General features: G+C 44.3%; 1 protein-coding gene and 1 pseudogene across 3 annotated transcripts in view; both read right to left on the bottom strand.

The window, feature by feature from the left end:
* Window positions 1-7408: 7408 nt before the first annotated feature.
* LOC107159405 lies at window positions 7409-9783 on the bottom strand (annotated as a pseudogene).
* A 2887-nt stretch (window positions 9784-12670) lies between these two features.
* Window positions 12671-16631, bottom strand: part of Nlrp1 (NLR family pyrin domain containing 1) — a 42555-nt gene continuing 38594 nt past the window's right edge. For 2 of the 3 annotated variants that reach the window (XM_048798377.1, XM_015506000.2), the window contains exons 16-17: window positions 15188-15232; window positions 12671-14769 (exon numbers count right to left, since the gene is read on the bottom strand). In XM_048798377.1, the coding sequence (XP_048654334.1) occupies window positions 14477-14769; window positions 15188-15232 (338 nt within the window). In that variant the 3' untranslated portion in view covers window positions 12671-14476. The remainder of the gene's footprint in view (window positions 14770-15187; window positions 15233-16631) is intronic. The other variant, XM_048798378.1, reaches the window with a different exon arrangement.

Consider the following 16631-nt stretch of genomic DNA (forward strand, 5'->3'; position numbering starts at 1 on the left):
TTAAGCAAGAAGAGATAGAACTCCCGCCCTGTGGGAGGGGGCCTAAGAGCAGAAAAACCCATTTTGGTGTGCCAGTTTAGGAGTTTATATATGGTTCTGGGCAGAGGAGCAAAAACTGTTAAACAGGCATGGAGAAGGTATCAGGGCGATCATTGTTCTTTCCATTCAGTTCACCCCCACCTTCCCTCCAATAACTTCATCTGGGTTCACCCCGACCTTCCTTTTTCTACCTCTGGGACAAAGGAGTTGGCTGGAGGTATTCCCACAGGGGAGCTTCAAAGCCTTTTACACTTGAATTAGGCCTTGATGGCGCTCATTAATATGTCTACCAGTTAGCCTCCAGTTGTGGTAGAATGGAGGCTAACTGGTAGACATTTTAACTGCCTGGTCATTTTACCCCCTCATTCACCACCTCTATCTCCCTCCTCAATTTTTTTCCCTTTCCCTTTTCTTTTTCTTTTTCCTTTGGCAGCACTGGGGACTGAATCCAGGGATCTGTGCATGCTAGGCAAGTGCTTTACCACTCCACCACTGAGCAACACCCTTACCCCTACCAATTTTATTTTCTTAAAGCACCTCCCAGTGTCTGAAATGATCTTATCTATTTGTTTATTTACTATTTCTTATCTCCTTGACATTAAGAATGTACATTGCTAGAGGGCAGATACTTTGGCTTTGCCTGCTCACTGGCACCTAGAGCAGCCCCAGGCAGAAGGGAGCTAGGTTCGTTTGCCCAATGATTGTTCTCTGAATGAGTAACTGTATAGGAACTTCACATCCATTAGCCCTCATAATCAAACAACCCTTTCACTCAAGTACGGAAAATTGAGGTTCAGAGAGGTTTATACCATTCCAGGATCACACAACTAGAGGACAGCAGAGCCAGAATCTGATTCCCAATTCTCTATCTGTTCCTTAAAATCCCAGTTGTCACTCTTAGAACTGGGATCCAAAGCAGACGTGCATCTCTCTCCCACTCACACACACTTGTTTGCTTCTGGCTTTTCTCCTACTCCTCCACTGGCCCCACTTCCGAGCTGGCTGCCATGGAAACAGCTCCCGATTTGGGTGGGAGTAGTTTCTGCTGCGTCAGACAACAAAAGTTCCAGACAGGCGGAGGGAGGGGAAAGGAAGGGGGCTTCTCGGAAGGGGGCGGGGCTGGGTGGCCTGGGGCAGGGGTGGAGCCGCAGCTGCGGTGCCCCTCCTCGCACTCCACCCTCCCCTTCTTCTCATTTCTGTGCACAGGGGTGTGTCCCGAGCGCGGTCCACTGCGCGCTAGCGCAGACCTCATCCCCAAGGCGCGCGCAAGAAAACCACCCTGCGTTCCCGAACTGGTCTACCAAGCCTGCTGCCCCAGTTTTCCCCAGATTTCCTCCTCAGAGGTCGGGGCGAGCCTCCCGCGTCCGCCACGAGACGTCCTCGCCTTCCCTACTTAGGCATCTGGGTGGTCGCCCCAGGAGGTCGGGGCTGGATCTGCTCCGAGAGGACGCGGGAGGGCCCAGCGACCTGAACGCCTCTCTGGACGGGGGTACCACCTCGTCCGCGGCGGTACCCTCGACCTCCATTTGAGTCTTTAAATTCAAACATTCAGGTCTCCGAGACTTCTATACAAAATAGGGCTGGGGATGTGGCTCAGTGGTTGAGTGGGGCAGGCTTGGAGGGATGGGTGGGAATGAAAATAGGTGAGACGCGTCATCTGGTGATTTGGGGGAGCATTCTCTAGTACTTGTCTAGATATCGGTCTCTGGACCTGTTTGTTCCTCATCTCTTCTTCCAGTGAGTAAAGATAAACTGATGACCGATAAATGCAATCACCGGAATACGGAGGAGAGCATTTTGTACCAGAATATCTTTTCTAACTTTACTGGGAGTCTGTTGCTGAATCCTACTTTGTGCGCTCAATTGTGGTGTCATTTGAGGAGCTATCCCTACCTAGAATTTGTTGGTCCACCTGGAAGAGAATGTTCTTCCTTTGGGGAATGGTTGTTCCCGAGCCATGGGGGTTGCCTCATCCTCTCTGGCCCCTTGGATGGATGGATGGGCTTAGGGTAGTGGGCTTGGGGAGTCTGGAAAGTAGAGACCTCCTTGCCCCTCTCCCTCAGCCTAGGAGTCTCTTCGTCGTTTTCCGTTATTGCACTGTCTGCAAATCCATGGGTAGGCTCCAGGTCTTCCTGCAGAGCCAAATTTGGGTAGCCGCCCTCCGAAGAGGGTCTCCTGGGGAGAGTCGATGCTTTGGCCTGCTTGGACTGGAGCCCTGTAAATGCTGCATCGCCCAGAAGAGGAGCCAGCTGTGCCTCAGAGTTGAGGCGGGTCGAGGGAGGACACCAGCGCTCAGCAGATGTCCGGACGTCTGTTGGGTTATATTGTTTCGCACCCAGGGGCTCTGGCTGACCTGGACTTTGGGAGTTTTGTTTTTTGCTTTATTTTGCCTAAGGCTTTGTCGCTACTGCAGAGCTTGGAAGACACTCCTAAGCCTAAGGAACCGTCCTCTTTGGAGTCCCCCGCCGCACTTGTCCTGAACGAGGAGATTCCCCGGCTGCAGATCTTCCTGGACGCAGGCCTAGAACTCGCTTGCTGAGTAGAATGAGACCCTGGGAAGCCGTCTGGGGTTAGATGGAGGGCTGTCTTTGGGTACTGTGGTGGCAAGCTTTTACAGGCATGGGAAGGATATTGAAATCTAAGAGACCTATTCAGTACTAAAATTGTTAAGGTGAAAAGTTATGGAGTGAATGGCTCAAACATGCTCAAAGGGAGAAAGGCAGGCCTAATGGAAAAAACTAGTAGGTGGGTGGGAGGAATGGGGGGAAGGGATGACTTATACAACTTTTTAAAGTGTATCGCTGCTTGAAAATCCATTCATTGCTTGCCTGCAGCAAACTTGGACTAGCACATGCCCTGTAATAGATGCTAATGGTGCACTATGTATATTCTTGTTTGGCCAAGGAAGTAGTGAGGATGCAATCTTTGGATTTGCTTATGCGGGGGAGGGGGATATTACTAGCCAGTCACTCCATTGTGCTGGGGGAATCCTTAATGAATGCATGTGATGCTGCTCCAGTTAGAGGCCAGAGGCTTTGTGAATGTTGCTGTTTATATCCATATGGTGTAGAAATGGTCCTCTGGGGGAATAAGCAATAAAGCTTTGGTTCCCTGTGCATTGATCAGCTGAGCCCTTTTGCACTCCTAAAGGCTGAGCCTTTGAGTAAAGGAAGGAATTCCTTCCCTGGTTGTAGTGGCACCCCCCTCCTCCACAGAAAATCTTAATAAAGCTTCTCCAGAAAGCTTCACCATAATTGATCTCAGGACTATCAGCAAAAGGATCTCTGCAAAAGAGTTCAACTGTAGTTTTAAGCTTCTCATTTCCTGTTGCTCTATCTTAAAATTAATAAATTTGGCCAGGGGCCTGAAAGAGATTAGCATTCCAGGTGCTGAATGCCCTTTTACTAGTTTTTCCACAAATATTTATGGACTTTCTAGTATAGTAACAATATACATATTAGTTTGTAAAAGATTTCAAGTGGGAAGTGTGTTTGCAAATGCTGAGTGTGATAAGGAAGACAGATTTTTTAATGAGGCCTCTTGGGCCAGAGGCCTTAGGGCCTGGAGCTTCACAGAGATGTTTACATTTCAGAGAGAAGAGAAGATGTTACTAATTGGGCTCCTTGGTAACTGGCAGGAGGAGAGAAGAAAGGGGAGAAGAAGCTCTCCCTTGTCATTCTGACTGTCCTTGAAGGGTTAATTTGCCTAGAACAGTGAAATAAAGAGCTGCTTTTGTGTGAACTTCCGCATACTGTGAACTTCTGAGCCCCTCCCCTTACACACTGGGTATAAAGTTCTGAAACTGCCTGAACTCAGGGTTCAGGGGGATTGATTGATTGCAGTGAAAACTTTGCCTTCTGAACCTGGTTGCAATCAAATAAGCCTGCTTCCTGTTTCTTTTTCTTTTTGTTTTCTTTTTTTTTTTTAAATATATTTTTTTAGTTGTCAATAGATCTTTATTTTTTTTTTAAATTTATTTATATGTGGTGCTGAGAATCATGTGCCTCACACATGCTAGGCAAGCGCTCCGCCACTGAGCCCCAGCCCCAGCCCTGCTTCCTGGTTTCCTATCTGGTGTCCTGACTAGTCTGTCCCTACAACATGGTCATACTGTGACTTTCAAGGAACTGCCTCTTCTCAAGGGGACAAGGTACCTCTTGGACCAAAGGCAACAGGGAAAATCTAGGGCAACGAAGGGGCTGGCCTTTCAGGACCGGCTCTGCTTTTTAATGAATGACCCATCAGTATTTGGGCTCATCCTTTCTTGCCACATTCCTGCTTCTTTTCTCCTAATAATAGGCCTTCTCCTGCCTTCCCTTATCTTGCCCTGAGAGCTTGGCACCTCCCTGTACTGTTCCTCTGTATTGTCTCCTATTAATCAGTCTAAAGTCTAACATCTTCCATATATTCCTCAATTGTAGTGCCCTGTCTACTCAATATGCTGCTTTGCCATTTGCTCACTGAGGAATGCAGTTCAGAATAGGGTTGGGGCAGGGGAGTTCATACCCTATAGTATCTGTTGGGCCCCATTTGAACCTTAGATTGACAGGGGCTGATAGACACAAATTTAATGTTCTAATAAGTAGTATATATGAAAAATGACACCCCCCCCCAAATAGTGAGACCTGGGAAAAGGGGAGTGAGAAGGAAAGCCATACATTGAGAGCATTGATCCTTTCCCAATTCATTCATTCCTGGTGATAAAACAAACCCTGGGGAAGAGGTGTCCATCAAACCTAGAAAGGCAGTCTCTGGGAAGAGGACAAAGCATTAATCCTTTTCAGATACCAACCACTGACCCCAGGGCCTCCATCAGGTGTAGTAAGATAAGTCCCAGAGACTGACTGCTGACCCTAGACTCCCTCCCATTTTGCCCAATAAAAGAGATCCCAAATTCCTGAGTGCCCAAGCTGACATACTCATTAATTAATTCACCTCTCAGTATAACCTACATAAGCCCAGTCCCTTCCTTTGTTCTGGGGCTCATTTTCCACCAGGAAAGTGGGTCCATTCCTGTAGGTGTAGTCCCGTTCCTGAATAAAGGCTGACATGATCTGTGAAGTTTGCATCCATCCTAGACTCTTTGTTCTAACAATAAGGAGCTGAATATATTGTATTAGTAGGAACACAATAATGATTTTTTTAAAAGTATTAATCACTTCATTATCATAGTGACAAGAAAAAATGTTTTTTCATATCATCATTACACTCATGCTAGAGATAACAATACTTTCTGTTTTACAGATGCTACTTGGTGTTTTTTTTTAATATTTATTTTTTAGGTGTAGATGGACACAACACAATGCCTTTATTTTTATGTGGTGCTGAGGATGGAACCTGGGTCCCACCCGTGCTAGGAGAGCGCTTTACCGCTGAGCCACAATCCCAGCCCCTACTTGATCTTTTTTAAACACATTACTTATTATGCTTGGAATAAACGAGCATGCTTGGGCTGGGGATGTGGCTCAGGCGGTAGCGTGCTCACCTGGCATGCGTGTGGCCCGGGTTCGATCCTCAGCACCACATACAAACAAAGATGTTGTGTCTGCCAATAACTAAAAAATAAATATTAAAATTCTCAAAAAAAATAAATCTTAAAAAAAATAAATGAGCATGCTTAATAAAATTTAAAAAGTTATAAAACATTCCAAGATTTTTAATTAACAAAAATACCTACTCTTATACAGTTTACATACCACTTTCAATGTTAGTAATAGAAACAATGAAATTATTTCTTGATATTTAACAATAACAATACTAACTTCCCAAGACATGCACTACAACCATATGATAGATTCTGTCATTGATATGATGGTCTTGGCATCTTAATATATTATGTTCGCTTTTTAAATTAAGTCCTGTTTACTAAAATAAAAACAGATGAAGGCTCAGTTGGTAAGAGTGCTTGCCTTACATATATAAGGCCCTGGGTTCAATCCCCAGCATCAACCAACCAAACAAACAGATGAAGACAATGAACAAGATGATCATTAAAAAATAGGAATACAAATAACCCGTAATGTTTTTTTATCAACCCCATTTGTAATGAAAGAAATACAAATTTTAAAAAATAATACAACATTCTTCAGTTATTCTGACAAAGATTAAATATGGAGGAAAAAAATAAAAGATAATACCTACAGTTTACCAGGGAGTATACAGATAGGCATGGTCACACATACTGTACTAAATGGAAGTGTAAATTGGACAGCTTTTTTGGAGAACAATATGGTAATACTTACCAAAACTCTAAAAATGTTTAAGCCCTTTGGATCAGTCACTCCACTTCTGAAAACTTAATTTTTTTTTTTTTAATTTTTAGTTGTAGTTGGACACAATACCTTTATTTTATTTATTTATTTTCATGAGGTGCTGAGGATCGAACCCAGGGCCTCACATGTGCTAGCTGAGCACTGTACAGCTGAGCCACAACCCCAGCCCCTCTAAAGAGTTTCTTAAAGACATAATTAAGCAAGTGCCTCAAAATGTACTGGGACATTCACTGCACCACTTACAGTAACATAATGCAGACAATCAAAAATGCCTAACAACAGAAAAATAAGTTCATTATGGCACATCTTTCTTATGCCAAGTAGTGGGCTTCATCTCAATGCCATAATCCCAAACCTCCTTTAGCATTTTCCTTTCCAACAGGGTCTACTTCTAACAGAGGCCAAAAGAATGTCAGATGCTAGCTTTCTCTATGACTAAATCTGAGTTGATGGAAAATGAGGGGAAATCATTTGGAGGCTAAGAGGAGAAAACTTCCACACCCATAAAATAAATGTTACAGGAAAAATGGTCTTTCGTGCCTTGTAGATGCAATTTTAGGAAGATATAAGACTAGAAGTTATAGCATTATGCTGGAGAGTGGGATGAGCCTAAGGCAAAATCAATAAGTTGAGGCCAAAAATAAAAAATCCTTAGAACCGCTAAAAGTTTATATAACAGAGGTATTATGAAGAGTTTTAAAAAATGTACAAAACAGTATTTCCCATTAAAAAAAAAAAGTTAACATGGATTCAATGGCCAAAAAAAGTCTGGAAAGATAACTCAGAGTTAAAGAGTAATTTATCTCTGAAAGATGGGATCCAAATGTTTCCTTATTCCATATTTGCACTATTTTTTTTTTCTATAATGAACATGTAAAATTCTGCCAGCCTTTTTCCATCAATTCAATGCAGTTTCTGACTGGAAGAGGTAAGTAAACGTATTGTTCCAGAAGTCTTTTTTAAAATATTTATTTCCTTTAGTTTTCGGCGGACCCAACATCTTTGTTTGTATGTGGTGCTGAGGATCGAACCCGGGCCGCACGCATGCCAGGCGAGCGCGCTACTGCTTGAGCCACATTCCCAGCCCCAAGAAGTCTGTTTTTTTAGTAGTAAAAGTTTTCAGTTTTTAAAAAATTGTTTTGTGAAATAAAATTTGATACCATCGGGCATTGATATTTTTTTCTGCGAATATGGAAGATTACAATTTTCAGTTCCCTTTATTATGTAGGGAATCTTGTCATGACTTTGTGCCATTTTGGATTGGAATTTCTTCTGTGAAGCAAAAATAGTCCCCAAATAAAGGATTTTTCATGGGAACAGCAGATGATATTAAATCATTAAATCTGGGAATAGTAAACTGCCTCTGGGTTGGTATAGAATCATCTTGGGATGAAACATCCTTGTGTCTAGATCCACTGGATTTCCTAAGAACTGCAAAAAAAAAAAATGGGGTTCATATATTTTGCTTTCCTCAGATGCCCATTATTTTTCTTTCTCTCCATCCAGGAACAAACGTGTTTCTTTATAAACTTGGCCTATATCCAAGTTTAATGGAGATATATCAAATTCAAGCCGCTGCAATTCAAATCCCTTCAGCATCCAATTCCTATAAAACACATCTAGCTGAGTCCATTCAGCCTTAAAGCTTCTGATTATTTCCCATTCTTTGTTGGTAAACTTCCTTTTCATAATATGAAAGAACTCTGGAATTGAACCTCAGCCTGGAAAACTAGTCTTCGTTATATCAATTCCAACATGTAGCTCAGGTTCCGTAGTAAGCACTGCATAATCCCCTTGATGAGAGATGTTAAAGTTGAAATTAGGATAAGGATTCAATGAGTCCTTTGCAAGGACTGGATTTCCTTTTGCAGTTCTTTGCAAGCGGATATGGTGCTTGAGGGATATTCAGTTTCTCTGCAGCTAATTTCCTTATCATCAGACCACCAGCCATAGCTGTCTTAGTGTCCAGGGCAAAGACAAACTGGCCGATGTGCTCCTTCTCGGGCCGGAGAATTGCCTTTCACTCAAGGAGGTCAGCTGTTTGTTCTTTTCAGGCCTACGACTGATTGGATGAGGCCTCCCCACACTGTGGAAGGCAATTTGCTTTATTCAAAGTCCTCCAAGTTAAATTAGTCTCCTCCAAAATCACCTTCACAGAAACATCCAGAGTAATATTTGATCGACACCTACATCTGAAGACATACCCTCACAAACCCTATGATCACAAGTACTATTCTCATCTTTATCCTTGATTTACAAGGAAACCAAGGCAGAGAAAGATGTTAGATAACTTCCCTAGAGTCCCACAGGAAGTTTACCAACAAAGAATGGGAAACAATCACAGCCTAGAGGCAGTTTTCTATTCCCAGCTTTAATGATTTAATATCATTAAACAGTAAATAAATATATAAATAAATAAATGGTGGAGATGGAACTCAGCCCCTTGCAAACTAGCTCCAGAGTCCCCACCCACGCCTCAGTTGGACAAATAGCCTGCTGTCATTGAAGACCTGGAAATGCATCCAATGTAGAGATTCCTGGAACTTGTCATTGCCCACTAAGGGGCCAAGAAGATAAATTTGTCAAAAACTATAGGTTTCTACTCCTTTTGTGACCCTGAAATATATTGTTTTTAATTTCCTGTGGCACCCACCAAATTCCAAGAAGCTCTAATTTTCTTTAACCAGTGGTATATAGCCAACTGGTAAAACAGCTCTTTTCAGAATCTGTATTTTGCCCTACATATAATTGTCTGCTCTCATCTATTTTACCCATCTGACAAAAATGACTTTGATGTGGGAAATGTCCATATTTCCTGTAGGAAATACTTGGGGTGATCCTAGTACTCCTGCCTTGAGGTTAACCACTCCCCTGGAAAACTAATAGAACCCCCAGTCCCTCCAGAGGAACTGTCATGTCTCCACCATTACACCCCTGCTTGCAGAAACATGGATTTTTAGAGGATGTCTTCATTGCAGAGGGCAATTACTATTTGCTATTTTGTATAACAAAAGGGGATTAAATTGGGCCAGGGCATCTTTGAAATAGTGTGGATGAAGGAAAGCTTGGCTGTGTGGGTGGTATATGTAACGTTTGTATGTTCTGATGAGTGTGTGTGTCCTCATGTGAGGGCAGTCAAGTGGCAGAATATAATGGACATGTCCCGATTGCTCCATTCCCCAGCACGTTAAATGGTAGCAGAAATAGCCATGTTTGTAACTGACCTTTTCTCCCTAGCCCTAGCAGACAGGTCATGGAGGAGATGTTAGCAGGGACCATTTCCTGGGAATAACAGAGGAAGGCCGGCTGCAGGATTACAAGGGACAGGTGAGTGTAATTCAACCCAAAGGGTGACACCTACATCTGAAGACACGCCCTCGACTTCCTGAGCCGGGACAATGCCCAAGTCACTTCGAAATGTAGTGATCCATCGGTCAGAGCCTCTTGCTTCAAGATGGAAGGCGTGGGTCATTCAGAGTGGCTCCCCACACTAGCCTACCCTGCAAATTTTGGATTTGCCAGCCTCCATAATAATGTGAGCCAATTCCTTAAAAATCTCTCTCTCTCTGTACATCATATTGATACTGTTTCTCTGGAGAATCCTGAGAGATACAGGGTTGTCATTAGAATTAGATGAGCTCCTGGACATAACACTTTTCAAACAGGGCAGGGTTGGGGGCCATGCTAAGAGACTTCAGTATTCACACATCTGGTTGAACTTCAAAGATACCTGTGCTCTCTTGCTCTTTGAACACATCCCAAAGCTATTGAAAATGCCCTAATGCCGCAGTCTGGCTGGGCACAATTCAGGAGCCACTTGTCAAAAGAAACGAACTTCATTTCTAGAACACACACACCAAACCACACAACTCCTCAGGAAAACCTTCAGAGCCCAACTGCCACCACCGGCAATCCCCCCACTCCTCCTGTTCTTGAGGCTGATTGGCTGGGTCACGTGGGCGGAGCCAAAAGAGTCCCCCAATGAGCAGCTCTGTGGTCTGAAAGGGCGGGGAAACAGCCCAATGAGCATCACCTCAGAGGAGTCAATCAGCTGGCAGCTGGAAGTTTGCTGGGGCCGCTGTGAGCCAATCATCAACTGGCAGCCGGAAGTTTGCTGGGGCCCCTTTGGCTGTGGCTCTCAACACCCTTCTACCTTCAGCAAGTCAGCAAGAGACACTTGGGTCTCCCTGCAAGTCAGACACTCAGAGGTGGCACAGCAGGAAGTTGGAGGCTGCCTTCAATGACTCTTGGTGTTGCAGCCCCAACAACTGTGGCACCTCCAGCTGGGAGCTACAACTTGAAGGACAGCTCCTTGGACAGATCCTGAGCTAATAGTCTCCACCTGCAGCTTCCTGGTGGTGTGGCTCAGAGCTTCCTCTAGATTAGAACTGTGATGTGCAGTGCAAGGCAAAAGAAGCAAATAGTTTGATCTCTCTATGCTTCTGAGAGACTTCTATGAGGCCTTCAGTCATGTAGAGAAGAAACAAAGTCTAAGACAAATATGGTCTCCTGTCCTTAAGATAGCTGAGGAATCAAATTCAGATGCAAGTTTTGAATCTGCCACATTTAGCAGAAAACATAAAACGCTGTGTGGACACAGGGAACTGATATGGAATCCATCTAAAGCAGCAAGTTCATTATGTATAGCTTTCTTGTCTTTGGAAGTGAACAGAGTCTTGGCTGTAGGGTCCTGAGAGGCCTTAGGGTCTTATACAGTTAGCAGCAGAAAGTAGCCACAGTTATCTTGATCTTAAGTAAAAACATCCTTTTCAAAGTATGAGACTCCTTTTCCATTATGGGGCACATCTAAGAGCTGGCATACAAAAATTCGGGGACATTCTCATCCCATTAGGAGGATCCTGATAGAATCAACCAAATTTATGGAACTCGTTAACAGTGTGGCCTGAGCATGAAGATCAGTGGGTCCAGAAAGTGGCATCTCTCTGGCTCATGCTTGTGAGGCAGCTGGGACTAATGTCACATGTGTGAATCCCTCCCTTTCCAATTTGTTTTATGCTTATGCACTAACCTTATTAAATTCTCTGTAGGGATAGTTGTGGGTGGTTGAGCTATGCTGACCTCTCTCACCCATCCAGTGAGCAGGGAAGCCAAGAGATTGTACCTACCCTTTATTGCTGCTGTAGTCCCTCCCAGCCACCCCAACATGGTTTCAATTTGTGCAGTTTGTTACCCAAGGTCAAATGTATCCCAAGAATATTAAGTGGAAAATTCCATAAATAAACAATTCCTAAGTTTTAAATTGTGTGTCATTCTGAGTAGCATGATGCAATCTCTCGCTGTCCTTCTGTGTACAGTCTGGGAAGTGAATCATCCCTGTTTTGTGTGTGCACATGATGCTGCATATGCTGCTGCCTGTTAGTCACTCAGTAGCTGTTTGGGTTATCAGACCAACTGTCATAGACCTTGGGTTCAAGTAACTCCTTTTCCTTAATGACTCCAATGTGCAAGAGTAGTGATGCTAAGAATTCAGATATGCCCAAGAGAAGCCACAAAGAGCTTCCTTTAAGAAAAAGGCAAAGTACAATAAGATATTTTGAGAAAGAGGGACACATTCATTTAACTATCTACACACACACATATATTCTATTTTGTTATTGATCATTGTTGTTCCCCCTGCCTGCTTTGTGCTAGGGATTGAACTTAGGAGGCTTAACCACTGAGCAATATCCTTAGTTCTTTTTATTTTTCATTTTGAGACAGGGTCTTGCTAAGTTGTTTAGGGCTTCAGTCAATTATGGAGGCTGGTTTTGAACTTGGGATCCTCCTGACTCAGCCTCCTGAGCCACTAGGATTACAGGTGTGCCCCACTGTACCCAGCTATTGTTTATCTCTCATTGTACCTAATTTATAAATTAACTCTATCATAGGTAGGTATGTATAGGAAAAGTATAATTATAAGCTTCAGTACTATCCACAGATTCAGGCTTCCACTTGGGGGTCTTGGAATGTATCCCCTGCAGAAAAGGGGGGACTGCTGTACAAACTATATGCTTGACACTGATCTGAGCACCTACATGTATTATCGCCTGACACTCTTAGAACAACCTCAAGTCAGGGGCACCATGGAAGAGATCCCTCCACCCAGAGAGACCCGCCCCACCACTGTACAGTTGATGGGAAGGGCACGGGGTGGGGACTTAAGTGTGTTGGCGATAAGATCAACTTGTGGTTCTGAATCTTGGGCAGGGGTAATGGGAGGGAAGTTTTGCTCTCATGAGTCAAAGGCAACCTTTGTATAAATGTCACAATACCAATGGGTTCAATTCTTTTTTTTCCTCTTGCTTCATGAACTTTATTATTTTTCAAAATTTTTTATTTGTCCTTTTTAGTTACACACGAGTCTCTCAGTAGAATGTATTTTGACATATCATACATACATGGAGTATACTTCCCATTCTTGTGGTTGTACATGATGTGGAATTTCACTGGTCATGTACTCATATATGAACATAGGAAAGTTGTGTCCGATTCATTCTTCCATTCTACTGTGTTTCCCATTCCCACTACCCCTCCATTCCATTCCCCCCCCCACCGCCCCACATTCCAATCCAGTGAACCTCTATTCCTTTGATTTTTTGGGATTGTCTTATTTCACTTATCATGATAATCTCCCGTTCCATTCATTTACTGGCAAATGCCATAATTTCATTCTTCTTTATGGCTGAGTAATATTCTGGTGGATTCAATTCTAAGATTACCATTCACTGGAGTCATGGGTGGTCTATTAACTTGGAGATGATTAGTAAGGTGGACCCTGGCATCACATGGATAATGTGATGGTTCAGGGAAGGAACTAAGGGAGATATCTAGAGAAAGTTCCTTTACCATTTACCTATTAATAAGTTCCCCATGTGCCAAGCAGTATACTAGGCACCGGGAAGGAATTGATGAGCACATTCGACATGGCTCCTTCCCTCAGGAAGCTTACTATTTAGTGGAAGGAGATGAGCAATGAAGTAGCATGGATGATGCCATGTCTGATGGGCAAGAGGGAAACAGGATGCTTCAGGAGCACAGGGCAGTGTGATACCTAAACCCAGTGGAAGGGCATGGCATCACTTTCTACAGGAGGACATCTCTCAGCTAAAACCTAGACTCCATCCCCCGCCCCCCCAGGCCACCTTCTTTATCTTTCCTGGCTCTAGGAATACATCTAGATTTCAGAAACAACATTTGAACCAAGATCAAAGCCAAGTCCAACATGACAATGGGAGGTGCCCACAGTCTTGCCCCCCTTTCTTTATTTTTCTAAGTCAAACAGATAACCTTGACTGCTCTGTTACCTGGCCAGCTGCATGTTTTCCTCTGAAGGATGGAACCCAAGCTGTGGCCTTGGCCATTCCTAGGTACTGATAAAGTTGTCTAGATTAAACAATGAGAGAGCAAACATGTAGAAACTATCCCTGCTCCTGAATTTCCATGAACTCTATGACCCAACCCTCTTTCATGGATCTGCCTGCATAGAACATGTCCTTTTCTTGATTTTCATCTAGAGGATGCTGATACCCTCTATAATAAATGCTTTAGATAAGATCACCCTGGCATTTAGTGCATTATTTTTCCTTTGGAACCCCAACCAGCTCTATCTTGGGATGATTTGGGATAGTCCCTGGCAGCAATTCCCCTGTCATTACTTTAGGTGAAACTCCAGCTCTGAGTTCGGCTGGATAGAATAACTGAAAAATAAATCATTCCCTCTCCTATTCACAGGTCATTCACACTCTCCAAGTACACATGTCCATTTTTCCATTGTCTCAACTCAGAGGCCAACAGCCCCATGACCTCCCTGCTTCTGTGTGCATCTGGATGGGACAAGGAGTGCTCTGGGCTTGGCTGCTGGGGCCCCAAGACCAAGACCAAGCTCTTCAAGATCTGCAGGAATCTCGCCAGCTTCAGAGGAACATTCCCCGAGATGCTGTTATCCCACCTGGACAGTAGGCTGTGAAAGTCAAAGGAGGTAGTCTGGGGATCTGTGAGGCATCTCAGGGCAGGAATGTCCATCAGGGGGCATCATCCATCCCTTTATAGCTAGACAGCAAACTCAAATGATAACTTATTAATGATGAAGAAACTGAGACCCAAAGAAGGATCAGGCAGAGCCAGGACTCAACTGCGAGCTCTCAAGACTTCAGGTGTTGAGCTTGTCAGAGACTCCCTAAGTCTCCCCCCCACTTCTCCCAGAGTTCCACAATCAGATGAGGATGGATCTCCTTCAAGGCTCGGTAGAGCTGGTCTTTGCAGGCCCAGTCCCAGGACCGGCTGAAGCTAAAGAGCTTGCGCATCTGGCCTGGCTTGGTGGGCTCTGCCCGTACCTTCTCATACTGTTCTTCGCTCAGCACCTGTCCATGCAGCTTGTCCAAGACAGGGTCCACAGATGTCACTCGGGCCACCAGCTGTTCCCGATGCCGGTCCACAAAGTGCAGTGAGCCCAAGGTATCTGGGGAGTAAAGGTGAGGCTGGCAAAGAGCAAGGAAAGGCTCCCACCATAAGCTCTACCCCGATCCCACAGTTCTGGCTCTTGTCACTTATCTCATCTGCATCTCTGGCTTCATATTCCCTCTGGAAAGGCATTGGACACCAGCAAGGCACCTCAGCCCTTCCTCATGCCAGCATCTAGCCTGGCATTCTGATGGAGTGGGGAGGAAGGATTCCTGATGGGTCATTGTGGCAGAGGGTGGGGGTGCTAGGGCCTCCATGGGCAGGAGCAAGGTGGATGGGGAGGAACTCTGCCCTGGGCATGCATCACTCTTTAATCAGATCCCTGCTGAGGCTTGCAAAGAGAAGTTCCTCCAAGACCAGACAGTACACCCTAGGGCTATACCTGGCTCCTGTGGTCTCTGACAGTTGTTACTGACCTTTGGTGACTGGAGGGATCGGAGTGGCTGCAGGTCTGAGGTCTCCTGGAGGAAAAGAGAGATGTAGAAGCATTCGTAAAGGTTATAAATATGTATGGCACACCTTGAGACTCCCCACTTCTGAGATTCTTTGATTCTGAGAACAAGCTACAGACCAATTGGGGTAGAATCTGGAATAAGTCCTGGAGGGCTTTTAGGGATTATCTAGATGAATCTCTTCCTTAGGCAGTCAGGGAAACTGACTCAGAGGGGGATAATCATGGACTAATAAAGAGAGAAATTATCGGAATGAGCAATAGCAATTTCTCCCTCAATGTCTCAGACTCAAGGTTTTATCCTGTCTTGGCCAGCACTGAATCTGTGATGGAGAACTAGCCAAGTCCCTTGCCATATAGCTTAAACTATTTGACATCTTATTCTGAGCAAAAACACTCTCTTTGTACTTGTTTGATCTTCCATGCACACAGACCGAATATGTGTGTTCTGAATTAGGATGTCAGAATCAAGAACAAGCAAAACCTTTGCACATGGGAATAATGAGTGAATTTTAATAGGAAAGTCAGTGGCAGAGGCAGCAGCAAAACAGCAGCAAATGAAGTGGCTTAAATAATTAATTCCATAGAGGGGAAGGGGCAGTTCACATCAGTTTACATGAATGAGGTCTGAGAGTTTGAGCAGACCCTAAATTCAGGGGACCCAAAGGGTAGGGAAGTGAGTACAAGGACCCAGGCTGTGGTACTGGGGGCACTGGGTCCATTTGTATGCTGCGGTGGGTTTTAGGGGATGGTGTTCCTCATACTCAATTTTGACTCAGAAATCTTGGAGTCAATCCTGACTCATGCACAAACTGGAGCATCTATTGAGAAAGGTGACAGGGAGACCCAGGATTAAAAACCAAAGTATAAGAAGAATGATAGAGGGAACTGGAGATGTTTAGCTTGCATAAGGGTAGACATAAGGAGGCCGTGAATTCAGTCTTCCAGTATCTGAAGACATTTCCCTGGGGAGGGAGGTAGACTTCTGTGAGCTTCAAGGGACAGAAGTAAGATAGGAGAAAGAGGTTGGCTTAACATGAGAAAGAAGAAGAATATTGCTACTATTTATTAAGGACCACGGCTTGAGGCATGGGCAGATAACATTTTATTTAGTCTTTCCAACAATCCTACTAGTTGGTCATTTTGATCCTCATTTTACAGATGAAGAACCCCAGACTCAAACAAGTTCAGTAATTTCCCAAGGTTATCCAGCAAGTAAATGCTGGGGTGAGATTCAAACCAGGTCTGAGGCTGGGGCTGGTTATTTCTCCCGCTGTAGTTGTATCCAAGCCAAGGCTGAGTCCAGCCTATCCCCTTTCCACCATGCTGTGGAGCCTGTGTGTCAGTCCAGGTGGTGCCATCACCATTGTTTGACAACTGACAAGGGCTAGTTGTCCCTAAAAGTACTG

The sequence above is a fragment of the Marmota marmota genome, unplaced genomic scaffold (assembly GCF_001458135.2).
Source record: "Marmota marmota marmota unplaced genomic scaffold, marMar, whole genome shotgun sequence".
Lineage (NCBI taxonomy): Eukaryota > Metazoa > Chordata > Mammalia > Rodentia > Sciuridae > Marmota > Marmota marmota.